The sequence below is a fragment of the Salminus brasiliensis genome, chromosome 10 (genome assembly GCF_030463535.1).
Source record: "Salminus brasiliensis chromosome 10, fSalBra1.hap2, whole genome shotgun sequence".
Lineage (NCBI taxonomy): Eukaryota > Metazoa > Chordata > Actinopteri > Characiformes > Bryconidae > Salminus > Salminus brasiliensis.
In genome coordinates, this window is record NC_132887.1 from 12,020,071 (window position 1) to 12,039,458 (window position 19,388).

A 19,388-nucleotide genomic window follows, 5' to 3' on the forward strand; every position below is an offset into this window, starting at 1 on the left:
ATCATCCACATAACATCTGATCAGTGATCCTTCAGTGGTCTCCATCTATTAATGAACAGAGTGGATCAACAAATGGGCTACAAAATCAGCAATCGTAAACCTGTCCACTGCAGCTATGGCAGGACTACCTGATAAAACAGTGCGAGGGTAAACCAGTAGCAGCCAGACAGTGACCTCTGCTGGTGTAAGAGAAACAATGCAATGCTAATATAATTCCATATAATCATAAGCGAGACTATATGATTATGTGAAAAGAAAAAAAAAAAAAAAACACCATATTATCCTCATAGGATTTTAAATAAAAATCATTTTTATTTTTAAAATAAATGCATTTTTACAGTCTAAAAACAGCAGGCCATGCACTGCTGTTCTGAACATCTGAGGCAAACAAAAACAAACAATATGGGAGGAAAAGAAACGCTAAGCTAGCCGTTCACCTAGTTCATTTTATGGCAATGTGTCTCAAACTCCAGGCTGTGAAGGCTTTCCTTCATAGCTAAACGTTTAAATTACTATCACTGTGGGTCCACATAAAAACAGCTACTGACGTGAAGTGACTTTGCTACACAGAAAAGAGACCGTTACTAAAAGGTTCTTCATTTAGGTGCTCAAGAAATAAAACCGTTAAAAACACGCAAACATTTCTATACGATGTTTAATTTAAGGCTGAAAAGTCATGGAAAAGCCCTTCAATATGGAAGTGATGAAATGTGCAGCAGCTAGATTTAAAATCAGATTCTTCAGACCTGGAGCTTGAGACATGCTTTATCACATTATATATATTTATATTTATATATATATATATAAACTTTACTCTTAAAAACTCAGTAAGACCTTAACATTGGCAGGCACACATACCACACAATGCTGAAAGATGGCTTTTTCCTCCTCTTCTGGAAAAAATGCACTTCCAAAAAATGACAGAAAAAAGCAGCAACAAAAATGACAATAACTGTACAATTCTATAAAACTGTGTTTTTACATTAGTTACAAAAACTAATACTTCATTTAGCATTCCTTCATATTCAGAAAAAAAAGCTGTATTACCTTAAAACACAGTGACCTATTGCTGGTGCATAACAATATAATGGTTTGGAGTAATACTATATGGTTTAGGATAAAAGTGGGAAAGATAGAAAAGCGGGCTGCACTGGAGAAAAGGAAACAAAACGCTTCATGGTGCTTTTTGGTTGTAAGAGCAAGCAGCAGGCTCCAAAACATCAACTGAGGTCATCCTCACATAACGGACACCAGCCCTATTTCTGATTCAAGACATTTTCTAGTGTATAACTCAATTGGGACATTCCTTCATCATGTTGCCTTCATCGTATTGTTTATGCGCTCCACTGCAAACGTGTTCTTGCAGCAATAAAAGCGGTGACTGTTCTTTATAATGGGAAAAAAAGCCCAAAGGCCGTCCACTAACAGTTGTAGTGCTGAAAGCATAACTATACTGCAACCTCAAAGGGCCCTGCTGCAGGATATTAGACAAAAATAAAATAAAATAAAGCTACACAATAAACTACAGCTTATTCACACAGGGACTTTTCCTTCATTGTAGAAGTGCTTGCATATTTTGATGTCAACAGATTATATCAGAATAACAATAAAGACGTGCTGTGAGAGTGATTTTAGTGTTTTGAGTGTTATCTAGTCAGCGCTAATCCTTCAAAACTTAAATTCCTTCACGATTAAAATGAACTTAAAATGACTGCTACGATCACTGAGGCGGTGTGTACAACGAGTGTAAAGACTGCAATCTGAAGTCTGTAGTGTCAGTCAGGGAAAGTAAATGCAACTGCACAAAATCAACGGTGTGTTGAATCACAGTGAAGCGGCGTAGGGACTAAAGAGGGTTAAACACAAATGAGCACCAAGAGAACCAAAACTCTCAATTCCCCAACAATACAAGCAAAACATACAACACCACACCACTGACTGCCAAAACCCTACTACATAGCTCGATATTCTTCTGCTGCGGTCATTGAGAAAAGCCTGAAAAGGGTAAAAGGGTCATGGATGTCACTCTAGCTCCTCGAGGATGCACAGGCATTGCAGTAGCAGGTGGCAGGAAGGCAGTGGCAGGTGTCCGATGCTGTAGTGACAACACACACACACACACACACACGTACACACACCAAGCACTCTGGACACTGGCAGGCAGGAGTCTCTGTGAAAGTAGCTGCTCACTTCAGGAAGCATTTATCAGATATGCCTCAGCAAGAGGTGAAGCCTTGGGCGGAGTGAGAACATTCCCCTCTTTCTCAAAGTCACTTCATTAGTGTTATTAACGTGTTTGTCAGCGTTAATGCATGAAAAGAGAAAAATAAAATAAAATAAAAAAGGTGTTGTCAGCTTTCAAACAACTGCTGTGTGGCCATGTCAGACTCTTGCATGTCTTGGCGTGGTTTAAAGAAGAAGAAGAAAAAAAGAAAAAAAAGGCGAGGAAAACAATACAGGGACAAAAAACCCAGCCATCCCCCTTCCGTTGGGTGGAGAGCAGCTATCAGACCCAGCCACTGGTGAGCTTATAGAACATCTCCTCATCTAGAGACTCGTTCTGGTCCTTGGCACGCGTGGACAGGAAAATGTAGCCGCCAATGAACTCATGCACCACCTTGCAGTCCACCTCCGCACAGATGAACGACAGACTGGGCTCATCCGCAAACTCCACTGTAACCTAGAAAAGAAAAACAACGGATTTCATCATTTTCCAAAAACACTGAACAAGCATCACAAAGACGCTCATAGCAGATCAACTTCAACAATGACTGTTCACTTGCTGCCTATTACACATGTCCCACCCCTTTGACAGGTGTCACTGTAACAGGATTATAAATGTGTTTTTAATTTTATGGCTGGTCAGTGTTTTTAAACGCTATTTTGATCTCTCCAAAAAAAAAAAAAAAAAAAGAAGAGAAAAGCCATACCATCTTGATCTCCCAGTTGACGTTCCACTGTTTCATATTGCTGAACCGCCAGGTCTTGATGGCGTCTCTGGTGCTGGCATCTATGCGGATTAGTCTGTTGTATGTGATGCCAATCAGCTCCTCTCTCTTACTGCCTTGGAATCTTAGAAAGACATATATGATTAACTATAAGCATATAACAGGTGTCTATTTTATGGTGATGCACACCTAAAAACATCTGCAGGAATCAGGGTGTATGGGGGCTGGTAAACACGATTACAAAGACTGTAGAGAAAACACTTACTTAGCCAGGAAATGAGTGATTCCAAACTCTGGCAGTGACTGCCAGGCCTGAATGAATCGCATCTTGGCCTCAATCAGACTCATCTGGGCCACGTTCTGATGGGCCTCCAGGATACGAGCAGAGATCTGAAGAGAAACACACATACAAAATACCGTCAATACTTATAGTTACTAAGAGTCTCCCTCCTTGTTAACCACACGCACACTCGGACACTCCAACAGAGCTGAGGTCACAAAACCTGATGGTCACAAACATTCATGCCATTACCAAACGGTCGTCAAGCATGCCACACATGGCAGATATTAAGAGTGTCCCAACAGACGTGCAAGTAAAGGTGATGAGGCAGACAGGCTCCCCACCCCTGAGAGAGGTTTCAGTGGTGAGCTCCATCCATTCCCAACCACATTAAAGCTCAAAACAGTCCAGTACTGCTTCGGCCCCTTGGCTAATGACTCACTGTAACAAACACAGATGGACAGAGAGATGCCTCATCTGTCTGCTTGAAACTACCCTTATTTACCTTTCGTTCTGACACCACCACCACAAGACGTTAAACCAAGGTTTGTTAGTACTAAGAAGAGATTGGAGATGAGTAGATAACAGCCACTACCAATTCTATACTACTTGACACCCAAAATGAGTTAGTGGAAGAATCTCTAAAATGGAAGTGAGTGACAAGACTTAAGACAGACATCACTGCAACTGACAAACACGATTCACTTACCAGGTCCCTGATATAGCCTGGCTGAAGAGGGGCAGGGGGAGAGCAAAATAGGGGAAGAAATAAAGAACAGGAATAAAAACAAAGCAAGTGAGAGGGCAGCAAACAAGCAGACGACATGTCAAACAACAGATTAGCAAGTTTCAAACAGAGCATCAAAAAGGGGGTCAAAAAAAAAAAGGTGAGTGTGCAGTAGAAAAAGCTCATGCAGCAGCCTCCAGCTGAAGGCACGAAAGGAGGAGGCAGAGTGTGCATCTAAGGAGTAGAGCACTGAGAAATCATTTCTGGGAAGGGAAAACAAACATTAACACACACAAGTAAGCGCTTCTAAAATGGGCCAGGCTTATATATGTCCAACATTATTCAAAACCAGTTTCCAAACCTCTGTCTTGGACTACCTTGTTCTCTGTGCAACTGTTCCCCATATTATCAATAACCAATTGATTTACCTGCTAAAACAACTTCATAATTACCTGATGTATAAGATCAAGTATAGGTCACACTGAAACTGCAATACTAGGGTAGTGAGGGACAGCATGATCACACACCTAAGATTCAAAATGTTACTTAAGAACTAATGCTTTTATAAATATTCTGTGGAGCAGAACATTGCATATGAACATCATAAGACAAGACAATCTTGTATCTCTGACGATGTGGACTTCACAATCTCATCCAGCGAGACTCTGGCTCGGGGGCAGATCCAGGCATTTTTTTACATGGATCGGGTATCGACTTGCAGTTGCAGGAAAACCTTTCTAGATAAATTAATAAAGAACCTTTTTAAAATGATAAACAACATTTTCAGTATTACAGAACCCTTTTTGCTTAGAGTGTAGAACAAAGAATGATTTTAATGGTTAAGTAAAATCTTTGTCTGTTCATTATGAAAAAGGACAATGTAAAAGGCACCAAGCATGGTGTTAAAAATATAAACAAAGTATTTCAACAGTAAAACGTTTAATAGTTAATCACTGCAAGGCTGGAAAAGTTGTATCATGCTGTGTATATACACGTCTTACTATTTCCACCAGGGGGGGCTACAGCCTAAAATAAAACCGAACCACAGCAGAACTGACTCAGAATGCCCCACCATTTGGCTGTGGTTATTTGTTGTTTGTTAAGACTTTTGTTGTCTTGAGTCTTTTAGCAAAGATGGACTATTCTGGCATCTAACATCCACACAGTTGTGCTAATTAAGTCCTTAGTCAGTTAGGATCAAAATAACAACCTTTGTCAAAGAGAGAGGGGAGAAATCCAGTTTATTGGGGAAGTAAAGAGGAGGAAAGAGTGAGTAAAAGGAAAAACAAACAAATAAACAAAACAAAACAACAACTGCCTTTATTGCACAGCTGAATGCGGCTGCTGTGTTTGTCCCAGGCTGCTTTCCCACTCCGCATTCACAGGCAGCTCTCATTTCCTGCTGCTTTCCCGCCTGTTCTCTGCTGCCCCACCCCCCTCAATGTCCTAAGGACAGGCTCAGGGGATCGGCGGCTCCAAAGCTTTCATGTAGTGACGGCGGGGTGGAGAGCAGCTGGGAGGGGAGGCGGACGCTACCAGCCACCACCCCTCAAAACACAGCAATTTCTGGACTTTTTCCAGGGCCACTGCCCCTGTACTCACTCCACACACACTCTCTTCCCATCTTCCTTTCTGAGTGGAGTAAAAAACATGGCAGAATATTTTGAAAAACAACATGGCGCAGACAGAAGGCATCCATTCAGACTTTGAGCTCTGCTGCAAAACTGTGAAAGTCCCATACTTGCAACGAACGTAAAATTCCCCCTGCTTAATAAGGCATTTCCTGCCATTTCCTGTGCCATTTTATAGCCTCCTCAGCAGTCTGTAGTGGTGCCAGGATCTCAAAATCTCACACAAATCAGGGTCCAGGCTGTTCACACACACACACACACACACTGCACATTTCTGACTCATCACTTAATGCTACTGCACCTTCATAGACAACACCCCCTCCCCATGCCTTCTAATCACTTACACATTGGGCACATTCCAGCAGTGCCACAGCATCAATCAAAGCACACAGTTGTGTGCTGTGCTACGCTACAATCTAACAACTAACACATGTGCCACATACTGTGCCCTACAGTTCAGGCCAAAATTGAATTTAAGATCAGGACACTTTGCTGTATGGATTCAATCCAACATTTTAAAATGGGTTTTCTCCTCAAGACACTTCTATATTCTGCTTGTGAGTTTATGAGTAGGCCACTTTGAATAAGACCATCAAATGTAAAAAATGAAAAAGAAATAAATAAATAAAAATAAAATATAAATGTCTACAGCTAACCGGCATGTCCGTTACCCTGCCATGGTAAGAGAAGAGAGAGAATAAGAAAGAGAAAAAAATGATGAGAGATAGTGTGTCTGCATTCCTCTAGAGAACAGCCTGATGCCAGTCAGCCAGCTGGAAGGCCTCTAACCCTTAACTCAGGCAGAATAACAGCACCAGATTCAATCAATTCTTCGCTTCAGGCTTTCACCCCTTACCCTTGGTTTCTCAATCTTGCTCTAGTCCTGTCTGGGTTTTAGTCTGCCCTTCTATCTTTTTCCAATAACTTCTTGTGCACTCCCACTTAAAGTGACATCTCCTCCAGAGAGCTTTAGTTCAATCTTAGTGGATCAGTAATCAGTCCATATTTGGGTTATATTCAAGCTCCCAGCACTCCTGAGCCAGGTTATCAAGACCTTCAGAATGAGTATAACCAGACTTGGGTGTATAATTTCAGGAAAGAGCAAAAATGTAGAATTCCTGGAGGTTTTTGAGCTGAAAGCATCTTCAACTACTACAAACACTTCTAACATCCCTTTCACACATGTACTTTTCCCCCCCTCAGGAAATGAATGGTAATTAAATGAGAAGCCTTAAAGTGTGACCGACACAGCTTGCACAAAATCTAGTACAACCTAGTACAATTTCTGGTAAATCACAGGGGGGCTTAATGTGCAAAAGCCAGCACATTAGCGGGAAACCTGAGTAATGATGAATCAGCTTCTTCTGTTTTTACAGTCAAGCTTTCAGTTTTATGTGCAGTAATGGGAGTGCATTTCCTACAACTCTAATTGCATACTCATTGAGAGAAGCAACAACACACACACCGTAGCTGCAAAGTGGAAATTGTCTGTGAAGCTTTTAATTTTACAGTAGAAAACTTTGCAGTGTGCTCTGTATACAAATCAGAAACAAATGAGCTGTTTGCTATTCATGCTGAGGACATCACATCCTGTTGAAAATATTTCTTTGACGGCAAACGTGAGTACGTGCATCCCAGTAAAACACTGTAGAACAGCTGCAAGTGTGAATGATGCAAAGCCTGAACATTAGCAGCAAAGGTATGTCAGTAATGTACTGGCACACGAGTGTGAAAATGGCTCCAGTTACCTGTTTGTTCTTGTACTTCTTCAGGTACCGTGGAGACACCAGACATTCAGGGTTAATATCGGTGGTGATTGGCTCAATGATCTGTGGGTCTGGGTTCATATGCTGCATCTTCAGGAAGGAGAGAATGTTCTGGACTTCCAGGTTATAAGAGCTGTCCGCCATTGTCTTCCCTTTGGAGGCCAGACGGCAGGCAGCCATCCACTGCGCATACTGCCGCTCCTAAAGATGAGGGGTCAAGGACAATGATTGAGCATGTTAATTAATAAAAAAAAGTTTCATTTGCTACTCTGCTCCGAAGAGAGCTCTACAGAGAGTAGTGACTTAATGCCGTGTGAGTGTGTTTTTGTGTGGGTGGGTGTGCTTCCTCACAGTGTCACATCGCAGCCAGATCTCATTCATGCCATCCGCCACTGGGATTAGCAACTTGATGTTGAATTTCTGACCAGAAATGTTGACATCTGGTGTCACCTCACAGCCTGGAAAGACAAAGTATGTAGCACTTAGCTTCACACATTTTTCCAAAAACACAACAAGCCTAGAAAAGAAGACCTGAAGCAGCCTTTACCTCTTAGGTTCATTTGGTGGGCGGGTATGCCATGGGCCTCCTCACGGCTCTTGTAGCAAGAAATTGTGATGTCCTTGAATGTGCACCAGTACTGCTTGGGTCCTTTCAGTGTCAGTTTCTTTGGCCTGAAAGGGGGAAAGAGAGATATAGCAAGGATGGGGGGGATTAAAAAAATGTTTAAAAATAAATAAAATAAAAACAAACGATGGTGTATAAATATGAACAGTAAATAAATAAATAAATACAATACTTTTACAAATGGCAAAGCTGAATCCTAACTCTTAACTAGAGCCAATGGTTCAAAATCATACTAAAAACTATTCAATTATGATTATATAATCATTTGTGATGAATAACACATCAAAAGGCTGGTTTGTGCGCTACAGCATAAAAGGAATAGCCATTTGTTTTCTTGCTTATTTACTTAAGTCCACTGATCTTAAAATGACTCCGATGGGAGAATTATTTTGAGATATGAATTCAGCACCGGAGAAAGGCTCACATGAGTTCCCAAGCTTATTTGCAAACCTTCCACCTTTTGAAACAGTTCAAAGTATACATCTCTTCTGCTGTATTCAACTTACTTAAAGACTTTAACATAGTCCGCCAGTTCAGGAATGGACGTAATATCACCCTGAAAGAGGAAAACATGGAAACAACCGATTACTTGGTTGATGGAACACATTTAAATGCTGTGACTGCTTGACATCGTAAAATGCAAAAAGGTGGACCTGTAGTCACTGTATTTGAAAAGCAGTGGAGTACAATGGAGACGTCAGGACTGGGTGTACAAGTGAGAATGTGTGAAAGAAGAGCTAATTTACCAGAGCATTGGAGGTTTTTCCTCCTTCCAGGGTGATCTCCAAATCAGACAGTGCTGCATCCACCTCGTCCACCTCCTTCTCACTGTTATTCATGTGATTATCCGAAGACATGATTGACAGCTTGTTGATGTGATACTAAAAAAATCCAACAATGATAATATAAATCACACAACAGGCGAACAGTAACGACATCCCAATCTAAATTACTGAGCATCTGAAAGCAACAAGGCCAGTATTCTCTCCTTTGTGTGTAATACAATGTAGATATGAACAGTAACCATGATCTAATTTTCCATGGCAAACTAATTCTTCACCACACTGTTGCCAACAGTTAGATGACTGAATGAGTTAGCTGAGAATGCCTTTTGTGGTCTACAACTGCACACATTTAGTCAATCTATTTTTTGAAGTCGAGTCATATGCTTTTAGCAGGGGGAAATGACAATGGAGTTGTTAGACTCATCCCTAAATACAACTTGTTGACAAATGGTATTTATGCAGTCATACGACCCCCCTTCTTTCCCCCCTGTACGTGAATGAGCAGATGGTCTAAGAGGGCAGGCGTATTTTAAGACACTGCTTCACACTACTTCTATATAGCCAACTCAAGTTTTAAAATGGATGACAAAGCTGGGCATAGGTCACTACCTTCACTTCTGGGGTCACTGTTCAGAATGTGGACAGCCAGGACTCATCTTCATTCCCCCTGAAGACTTCATTTAAACAAAGTGACTATGTTTGTTTATACAGTTCTATACAGTCCTGTCAGTGCAGTCAGTGCTATATAGAACCTTTTACAGGGTTTTATAAATAAACCATCTACAAGAAGATTTCCTTGAATTTAACCACACATACAATATTTTAAGAATTTAAATAATTAATTGAGTTCTCACAGTTCTATTAAGACTCCTGCTGCAGATACCTGCAGATACCACTGGACACCCTCCAGCCCAACAAGCCTGAAACCCAACCCCAACCTCAGCTACTCATCCAGACGACAAAACCCAGCGAGGACTGATGTGAAGTAGGGTCTAATTTAAACTCCCCTGTAGCCAGCATGTGTAAGGCAAAGAAACACTAGACCCCAGATACACCTCAACAAATCCCATGCTGAAAAACTAACACCTCTTCAGCATGGCTGCTGGAGATGGATGGATGTTAGGCTGGGTGGTCCAGGTCGGTCCCATCTCCCATCTATCGGACACCCACTCTATATATACATTGGGGGTGAAGACAGTGTGGCGTCCTCGGGTCTTGTCACTCAGCTCTTTTACGATGATCTGAAATAGCAGGGTCTCCAAGGCCAAGGGGGCTTTCGAAGGGGCTAATGGGCCTTTAAAACACACAGACCCTCAAAAATCTCTTAAAGCTCCTCTTTACATCCTGGGCCAAGTTTCCTAATGTAAAAGCTCTGTGCATTCTACATGGCTTCACATTTACTACATGAACTTGTTTCTTAATGTCTACCAACTCAAAAATAGTGCACGTCAAACATGGCCACGTCAAACTTGGCCTATTAGTAGGACTTGGGCTATCTATCTATTTTTTGTCCATCCACCTATTTTGTCCATCCACCTATTTACATGTGGATTTAAAATAATACTTTGACAAAGCTCAACAGTAAAGGTTGTCTTTAATCATCCCACCACATCACACATGGCAAACAATCTTTATCTAATTAAATATTTAGATATAAAATGTTAACTAAAACAACTAGCATGACACCGCAATTCTTGTTGGATATACTGAGTGCAGAAATAAGGTCTTTTGTGGCTTTGCAGACAACGACTCAAGCCAAAACTAAAACGTTGGCCTACAGGCACAGAGCCTATTCAATTCATTAACAGTGCGGCAGGGCAGGGAGCCCAACGTAAACACTGCATGCTCACTCATCACAGGCTTACTAAGCAATCCCAACAGCCTAATAAGGCATTGGAAATGCACCTCCCACCTTTTGGAATTCAGACAGACACATTCGCAGCTGATCCCTTATTCTTACTTACCTGGAGGGCAGCAAACATCATCATCTCCTCCTCTGTACACTCGATTTCCTCCAGCAGGATGGCCCATTTGGCCTGCTCATAAAGCTGGTTCACCCGGATGGCATCATACTGCAGGGGGAAAGAGAGACAGCATTAACCCCCAGCACAGCTTGTTTTTACCAGCTGAGCAAACAAGACACCTCTGAAAGCTACTTCCTCTATACCACACCTACTGTGTCAGCTGCAACAACTACCTGATCAAAGCTTAGTGTTGTGGGGTTGCTGATTATGAGCAAAATGTCAATCATCTAAAAACTGCTTGCAGTTTTAGCGCAGCTCTGTAACGGCAGTGCCAATAGTAGGTGTGGACACTTTACGTAATACAATCAAAAATAAATAAATAATCGGAAGAAGAATGAGAGGGAAAAAAAATACTAGTAAACTAACTATTTTAAGATAAAAAAAGAGCATGTTTGGATGTGGCCACTCAATGCAAACATTTTCCGCCAGTTCATTGGTTTAAGAATAAAAAACATATTTGATGTAAAGCAAGTAGTTATTTACCATGGGAATTAATGGGAATAAAATGGGAATATTCAAATCTAAAAGGTGAGAAACTTACATATAGTTGGCAAAGGCATAATCGTGGCTAAAATAATTAGATACGATAACAAAACAGTTTAATAGCAAAGCTGCTCCTTAATCCCAGGCACATGGCACATTGCACACTGCAGGGCTATTGAGACCACACCCCCAGCATGCACTGTTAATTGCTCCATCACATGTACAGCATATGTCCAGATGATTTCTAGAACCCTGACACCCACCACTACTGAAAGCACACATTAGGACCAAAGGACTACCTAAAGTCAGGCAATAGTTTGACAAGGTTCATATGTTTTTTGACAGTAATCGCACTGAAACATTTAAGCAACTATTAAATCAAAGTGTAATCTCACAGCAGTTTGCAAGAGGTTAGCTTACCAAGGCTAGCACAGGCTAGCTACATTTATATTTTGTTCCTCAATGGGTTCCTTTAACCAATAACTAATACTTATTAATTATTTATTCAACATTTTTAAGACCATTAGCTTTAGTCTTTTTACACTTTAGTCATTTTATTCAACAGAGGAATGACATGTGCATCATCTGATGTATGGGAACATTTCACACCAGCTAATGCGGACAGAAAAAAATGTTTTTGATTTTTTTTTGATTAATTAAGCAAGTTTTGCTTAAAAAACAAAATAAAAAACAGCACAACAACAACAAAACAAATAATCAAAAAACGGTACATTAATGATGTGTAATAAATTTCCAAGGAAAGTCACCGGTAATTTACTGGAAATTTATTGGACCTTCCACCCCTTTGCAACCCTAAAGGTAAATAAGTGAGTAAAAATGTATATATAAGGCTACACTATACAAAGTGCTCCAACAAAGACTAGCTGTGTCCAACCTCAACTGCTACGACATACAAAAGTGTCTTAAGATTCTTTAAAGAACTCCTAGAACTATGAAGTCTAATGTCTAAGGGAAGACCATACCAGAGTATCATAGCAGAATCTGCAAAGGCACAATCACCCCTGTGCTTTTGCTTAGTCCTAGGGACTATTAATTAGAGGAACTAATATTTGAATATGGGGCTACTAGCTCAGCAACGTATTTTGGTCCATCACTATGCACCCACTAGTATGTCAACACCAGACTTTTAAAATTACTGTAAACACACAGCCAATGCAGTGAAGCCTATGCTGATACTTCTAAAACAAAGACATGAATAAATATCTCAGAGCATTTTTCAGATTTTAGCTATACTTCATGGAGGATGACAGGCCTGTACCAGCTTCCTCAAATGCACTGAAAAGTAAAGAATGACGCTCAAAGCTTCAGTGTGTTTATGTTCACACAGACCCAAAAATAAGAAGCTTCGAGTTCCGCTCTGCTAATAACAAATAAACAATAGATTAAACAATAATTAATAAAGCCATGGGTTCCAACCTTAGGGTTAAGGTCGAAAAAGCTGTGGTATTTGAACCGCAAAAGAAGAACTTCATTCTCCTTCACATCCTGTTCCATCAGAGACCTGGAGGAGTCCAGCCACCTTCAGAACACACAGAAGACCAATTTAAAGCCTGAATCATCAGAAATCACAGAGCCCCCCCCTACTGGAACCAGAGCGCTGCACTTACCCCTGATTGATCTTTGCCTTATCCAAGAGAGAGGGTGGTTTGTAGAGCTTGACCAGTATGTCGGGTGAAGAGATGGGCTGACTGACAGCGAGGATGCTGGGATTGCCCTCAGATAACGGGCTGTCTCCAAACCAGGCAGTAGTGGGGGAGAGTGGGCTGCCATCTCGAGAGTCATAGGTGGGAGTCATGGTCTTACTGTAGAGGCCAGGACTGGAGTAGATGCTCCCTGAAATTGAACATGTGCGTCAGCATTTCATTCTCAGCTTGAAATGTACAAGTTCGACAGTAAGATGCAAGTACAGCAAACCACACCCATTAAGCTTAGTCCAGGACTAAAGATGATTCCCATCAGAGAAATCCCCTTTAATGCTGAATTTTAGCCAAGGACTATGTTTAATTTGACTTCAGGAGACATATACCTAATGTGATTCCTGATAAAAGCAGTGAGGAAGGTAAACACAACACAATGCAGTGCCAGCGCATCACCACCACAAAACCAACCACACTCGCTGTTCACACGGTCAATAATGCGGCTACACTTAATGCATAGAACTCTGAATGAGGCAACATGCGGATGCACGTTAAAAAACAATGTTTTTAACCTCTCAGTGCACACAGCAAAGAGCACAACCAGAAGCATGAGGGGTCTTGGAGCGTAGGCCACTGAGCTGTGATAGCTAGCATGGCTTATAACAAGTGAATGAGGGAAAAAAAACGTTCAAAGCTTCAAAGCCACCTGCGCTAATGGTTATTAACCATTCTAATAAGCATGTGTTTACAAAAGGCCAAATGCTACACTCTGACCATGTTTACACGCAGTGATATTCTGATTAAATGAAATGACCAAGTGACACAAGCCATCATGACAACTTGTGTTGGAGTATTTTCCAGTCCACACTTAACTTGAACATAAACAGAAGAATACATGTTTACCACAATACAAACATGAACATTCAGTCCACTTAACACCTAACCCTAATAATAAAGGAGGTATGCTGAGAGATGCTGTTTTTAAAGAATTGGCAGGCAAAACATGGTACCGAATTGACCTGTTGTGCCCCAACTGCACAAAACAGTCCTTTCCGTTATACCCAAAGTTTAACTACAACAGAGCTAGATCACACTTCTCTGTAGCTACGATGTAAATTGGATCAAGAACCTTTTATTCACGGCATGGGGAAACACAAAAGTCAGAGCTTGGAAAATGACCAAACAGAATCAAAATCCCAGAAACAATGTGCATGTAAACGGGGTCAGTGTGACATGTAAAAAAACATACGAGCACAGTCTCACAAACAACCTTTTATCTCCAAAACATCAAAAAGGTTTTCTGTTTTTTGTTTTTCCCAAGAAGATTTTTAAAGTAAAAATCTTTTATTCCAATTCTGGAGCATTTCTATTGGTCTTTTCATCAATAAAATTGACACAATGTGAGTGACAGTCATATTCAAATCATGTGTAAAAAAATAAATAAAAATAATAATAAATAAATAAATAAATAAATAAATAAATAAATAAATAAATAAATTTGCAGTATTTGCCTGACAGCAACATTATAAATGTCATTATATACTACAAAGAGTTTTTAAAGTTAAGAGAACTAAAACATCCTAGTTTGTTAAGTAATTGAATTTTCCAATAATTTACATTTTGTACTGATACTAGAGGTTTAACAATACATGTATTAGTACCGTACAGGGGGGTGGGAGAGTGGGGGTCACAGTTCGGTGCACGCAGTTAACACTGTACGTGCCATTACAGTAAATACTCATTTCACAAATACACGTGCCACCCGAAACTATAAGCTATATAAGTATGGCAGCTGTAGTTTTACCCTCCCTAAACCTAAGTTTGTCACTGTACCAAACCAATACCGAACGATGAGGTCCAAACCGTAGTGCAGATTAACCTGCGACTTGCATACCGTTACACCCCTAAATTAAACTGTTTTTTTTAATCCTGTTTTTTCAAATGTTTCCAATGGTGATTCACCACAGACATGGCAATTTAACCCAACCTAAAATAACAGCCTTTAATTTTAAACAGTTGTGTAATGTTAAAATGTGTTTGACACAGAATTAAGCTTGGTCATTTTAAACTTGGTATAAAACCTCGAAATCTGAATCTAAATTCTGTTATCATTCCAGCACACTGCGCAGACACACTGTGCCCCTAGCTGAGAGGAAGGCGGTCCAAGCCACCAGTTTAGCAGTGTGAAGCCACAGTGATTCAGGACAGGAAGTGGCTTGTGGAGGGGGGAGAGGTCATGAGAAAAGGGAGAGGGGCCAGAAGACCGGTGCATCCATAGGCCTTTGGGGAGGGCTCGTGGAGGTTCTCATAAACTCAGAAGGAGGTCACTGAAGGGTTTTCTGCTCCCTAAAGGAATGTCAGACTCGCAGAGAAAGCTGATAAGGACTGCAGCCCTGCTGTGAGAGCAGCAGGTCACAGTGTTTACTCTGCCCAGTTTACAGTTTGGAGATAGTCAGCACAGCCTGACTGTAAGAATGTTAACATCTCCCAAATCCTAATCCATATAGAGACTCGCTGGACAAGCACACTGAGCCATACACCAGGATAGTGTTTGTTTGCACACAAACAAATAATTCAAATCAGCATGAGGAAGTTCTTCCCCTATTGTGTTTGCTAGCACATCTTTGCAAAACCATTTAGTAAATACAGTGTCCAAGGCCTCAAGCAGTAGTGTAGAAAAGTCCCTTTAAAACAGAGTAAGGAAATGACTAAAGTTGTGAGATAATCCAGGATATCCCCAACGTCTCCACATTAGCTCCGTATCCTTGCCTCACAGCTGATATCACAGGGATGACATCTCAAAGCATTAAGGGTTTTGGTTGGGGGGGTGAGAAGCAAAACAAAAAGCAGTGAGCCAAGCCCTTTCATTTTCTGCATGGGCATGATCTATCACATGGTCCGCATCAGCTGAGATCCTACAGGAGCAGCAGCCGTCAGGTGACTGCTCCAGTGTTTCTTTGGTGAGGGGACGTGGAGGAAGCAGTGCAAAGAAGCACAGAGAAACAGGAAACCTTACCTTTCACAGGTCCGATGTATATTACCTCAGACGCTGGTGAAGAAAGAGGAGGAAAAGCAGAGGAAAAGAAACAAAAAGAGAGGACAGATTAAAGAGATTAACAGGCAGGAGGAAAGGAAAAGGTTAAAGAACATGGAGAAAGAGAATTTGACATCCCTTTTGATGGAAACCAGTCTCAAATCTCAGAGCGTGACTCACGTCGCCCTTGCCCAGGCTGACAGACGGGCAGAAGATAGAGTAAGAACACATGTAACATGGTGCCAGCACCCTCTAGGAGTCTATGACTCAGTCTGAGGAGTTTACCAACCACATTGGGGAGGAGATCCAGTCTGTCCACAGTACTCTGTCAAGCCTAGTCATTTTTACCATCACACTCAGCACTGTGGCACTGCACCGCACCACACCACAGAGCTTGCAGGGTCCTCCTAGCAGCAGAGTGGAGACAACAGCTGCAGCAGCAGAGGCGTTGCCACACACCGTGAAAAAGGACACCATTGCACTCACACTAAAGCTGTAGAATCACTACAATTTACACTGCAACACCTCCAAGTAAGTGATTTTTAAGCCTGGTCTCCGATTACCCCTGCTTTAAGCCCATCCAGATAGCTTTTTTTGTTTGTTTTTTTTGGATGAAAAAAAGTGTCCCAGAAATAACTGTGCTAAATGATATTACTGTCATTTATTAATATAAACATAATAATGAAATTACTATGCATTATTACTAATATTTTAAATGCTGTTGTAAACAAACAAACAAACAAAAAAACAATAAGCCATCAATTAGCCTCAAGTAACCGGTCGTAGTCCACTCTGCGTGTATGAAGGTGCCATTATTAATGCATTGGTCATTGCACGCACTGCACTTTTCTTCCTATTCAACGTCACTGCTGCTCACAAATTGCCCCTGGCAAAGAGCAGACAAGAGAACAGAGTGCCTGGCTAAAACACCAGGGATGTTCTTTTTTTTTTTTTAAACATGCAAGTAAAAACAATAGGCAATATCAAAGTCAGTAAAAACTACTGAGGTCATGCATATATTGTTTAATAAGTCAATAGTGTAATTATTGTGATCAGCCTACCCTGCCATGAACGCTTCTGTTCTTCCTGTTCTATGACTCGACTGCCATAAAATCACAGAATCAGTTATTAAAAAGCTAAAAATGCAGATAACAGCTAACAATCAGTATATTTCTATGGTAAACAATTAAAAAGACAGCTTTACTGACCGATGGACATTACAATGTAAATGTCATTTTTCCAAATAAACAAAATAAGCTTAATAAAATAAACGTTAGTAGACTTGGTAGATCTAAGGTCTGGGTGCAAGTCTAATTTTGCTCCAATTTAACATTACACAGTTAAGAGAAAGAGGCAGCAATCAGACTAGGAGTCTTCCTCCTGATGGGTGGAGTTGAGGCCTCGCTCCAAATCGAGAGAATCGTGCGCGATTCCTATCGGCCTGCCCAACCCTTCCCAGTGGGGAGTAAACAGTAGTCTTTAAACTCGTTTCCTGTTGAGCAGGAACGGCCCATGGCAGCTCGCGGATGAAAAAGCTCCAATTACGTCCGCTCCCTCTTCAGAAAAAGAGCCTTTGTAGAACACAACATGAAAATCTCTTATAGGCTGCATACACCATGTAGGACCCCTGCTCTACACCAATAAGGGTCAGCCTGGGGTTAAATGCTAATAATGACAGAACAAGAGCGGGATTCACGGTGGAGGCTGGAGTCCAGAAAAAGTCACCCTGCACATAGGCCCTTGCAACCTCTTGGCTCCAGGCCCTCGGCCCGTGGGCTGCGTCTGCGTGTGGGATGCCTGTTCTGGGGCCCTGGGGTGGGGCATGGGAGGGACAATGAGCTCCATTCATGGAGCCTTGGCAGTGCCTCTGGCTGAGATAGTGGCTCACCTCGGTGCCTCTTAAAGTGGGTTTACTTCATCACTAAGGGGCGTAGCATGATGGCTGCCTGGTCTGTTTTAAAATGGCAGTGTGACCAAATATGTGCGGAATCTTAAACATTCGGTCCCCACAGCCAAAGACCACGCAGTGCGATTGCAAATCATATGCTTGTTCCAAGCCCACACATTCGTATTTCAGCACTCTCTCAAAATAACAAAATTGCTTTTGTTTCCCTGCAGTGCAACCACATGCACACCAATATGGAGCCACGTTGCCAAAGACAGAGGCAGGTTTCTCATATACTGCATCACTGAAGAGCTGTTCTTATGATGCTGCTTTCACATACTCTCAGATGGAGCTATATGCTTCTAGGGCTAATATGCTTACAGGATTGGCATGGACGCATTGATTCCATGTTGAACGGCTAAGCATCTTAGCAGGTCACTGTGAGGAGGGAATAAGGAAACGGGATGCATTAAAGCTGTAGTTCTACCTGATCCAGGCGTGAGCAGAGGACCTTCCAGCTCCAGAGCCTCCTCTTCTGACTCCTCTAGCTTTTTCTTCTTCTTCTTGGGGTCACGGGGCTTGCGCAACAGGGACAGCTCCTCAGGGTGGCGGATATCTGCAAGACAAAGGGAGTTATTATGGTATCACTGCCCAACCCACAGAGCCCTTTTAAACAGCTGCACACAGCTTAACCTTGCATAAAACAGTTTTCTGTGTCCGATTCCTCTGCAAAGATAGCATTTAGAGATGGAGCTTAAATGTAGGCTCAGAATAAACCTCAGTACACAGAGGAAAGAAATAAGCAGAAAAAGATCATCTCAGGAAGGAGACAGTAGAGGTACAGTCACAGAAATGTGTGCATACAAAATGGAATAACAAAAACCTCCATCTCTTTATGACCTAATCAGCACCAACCTGTTCCCAAAGCCATTTAGTCAGACTATGCAGGTGAAGACATAAATTAAACTACTCTCCTGGCAAATTAACAACAATGCGAGTTGTGTCTGAGGTTATACATTTGGGGGGGGGGGATTTTTATATATATATATATATATATATATATATATACACACACACATATATATATATATACACACACACATATATATATATATATATATATATATATATATATATATATATATATATATATATATATATATATATATATACACACACACACACACACACACACACACACACACACACACACACACACACACACACACACACACACACACACACACACTAATTAAACTTGGCATGTTGGGGAATGCATTAGTCTTTTATCAGTAATTCGGATCAACTGTCACACTACAGTGGACAGTGACCTGTCATGGTATAGGAGTGACCCATAGTCCTGCACAGGTAGAACAAGTACAGCCTGAAAGTACAGATACAATAAGCCACCCCCCCCCCAAACACACACTGGGACTCATATTCTGATGTAGAAAACAACTGAAAAAAAGCTGGTATGTCACAAACAGTTACACTTTGCAACTACAATAACTAGGTCACAAAATCTTCTGCCAGATTGTGGTA

General features: G+C 41.3%; 1 protein-coding gene across 4 annotated transcripts in view; it reads right to left on the minus strand.

Moving 5' to 3' along the window:
• Positions 1–289: 289 nt before the first annotated feature.
• Positions 290–19,388, minus strand: part of fermt2 (FERM domain containing kindlin 2) — a 41,477-nt gene continuing 22,378 nt past the window's right edge. Inside the window, exons 4-17 of one of the 4 annotated variants that reach the window (XM_072689224.1) lie at positions 18,334–18,462; positions 15,944–15,976; positions 12,898–13,123; positions 12,707–12,809; positions 10,727–10,834; positions 8,724–8,858; positions 8,484–8,533; positions 7,900–8,024; positions 7,704–7,810; positions 7,335–7,553; positions 3,938–3,958; positions 3,214–3,338; positions 2,931–3,072; positions 290–2,680 (exon numbers count right to left, since the gene is read on the minus strand). In XM_072689224.1, coding sequence (XP_072545325.1) covers positions 2,507–2,680; positions 2,931–3,072; positions 3,214–3,338; positions 3,938–3,958; positions 7,335–7,553; positions 7,704–7,810; positions 7,900–8,024; positions 8,484–8,533; positions 8,724–8,858; positions 10,727–10,834; positions 12,707–12,809; positions 12,898–13,123; positions 15,944–15,976; positions 18,334–18,462 — 1,697 coding nt within the window. In that variant the 3' untranslated portion in view covers positions 290–2,506. The remainder of the gene's footprint in view (positions 2,681–2,930; positions 3,073–3,213; positions 3,339–3,937; positions 3,959–7,334; positions 7,554–7,703; positions 7,811–7,899; positions 8,025–8,483; positions 8,534–8,723; positions 8,859–10,726; positions 10,835–12,706; positions 12,810–12,897; positions 13,124–15,943; positions 15,977–18,333; positions 18,463–19,388) is intronic. The other 3 variants (XM_072689226.1, XM_072689225.1, XM_072689227.1) reach the window with 3 other exon arrangements.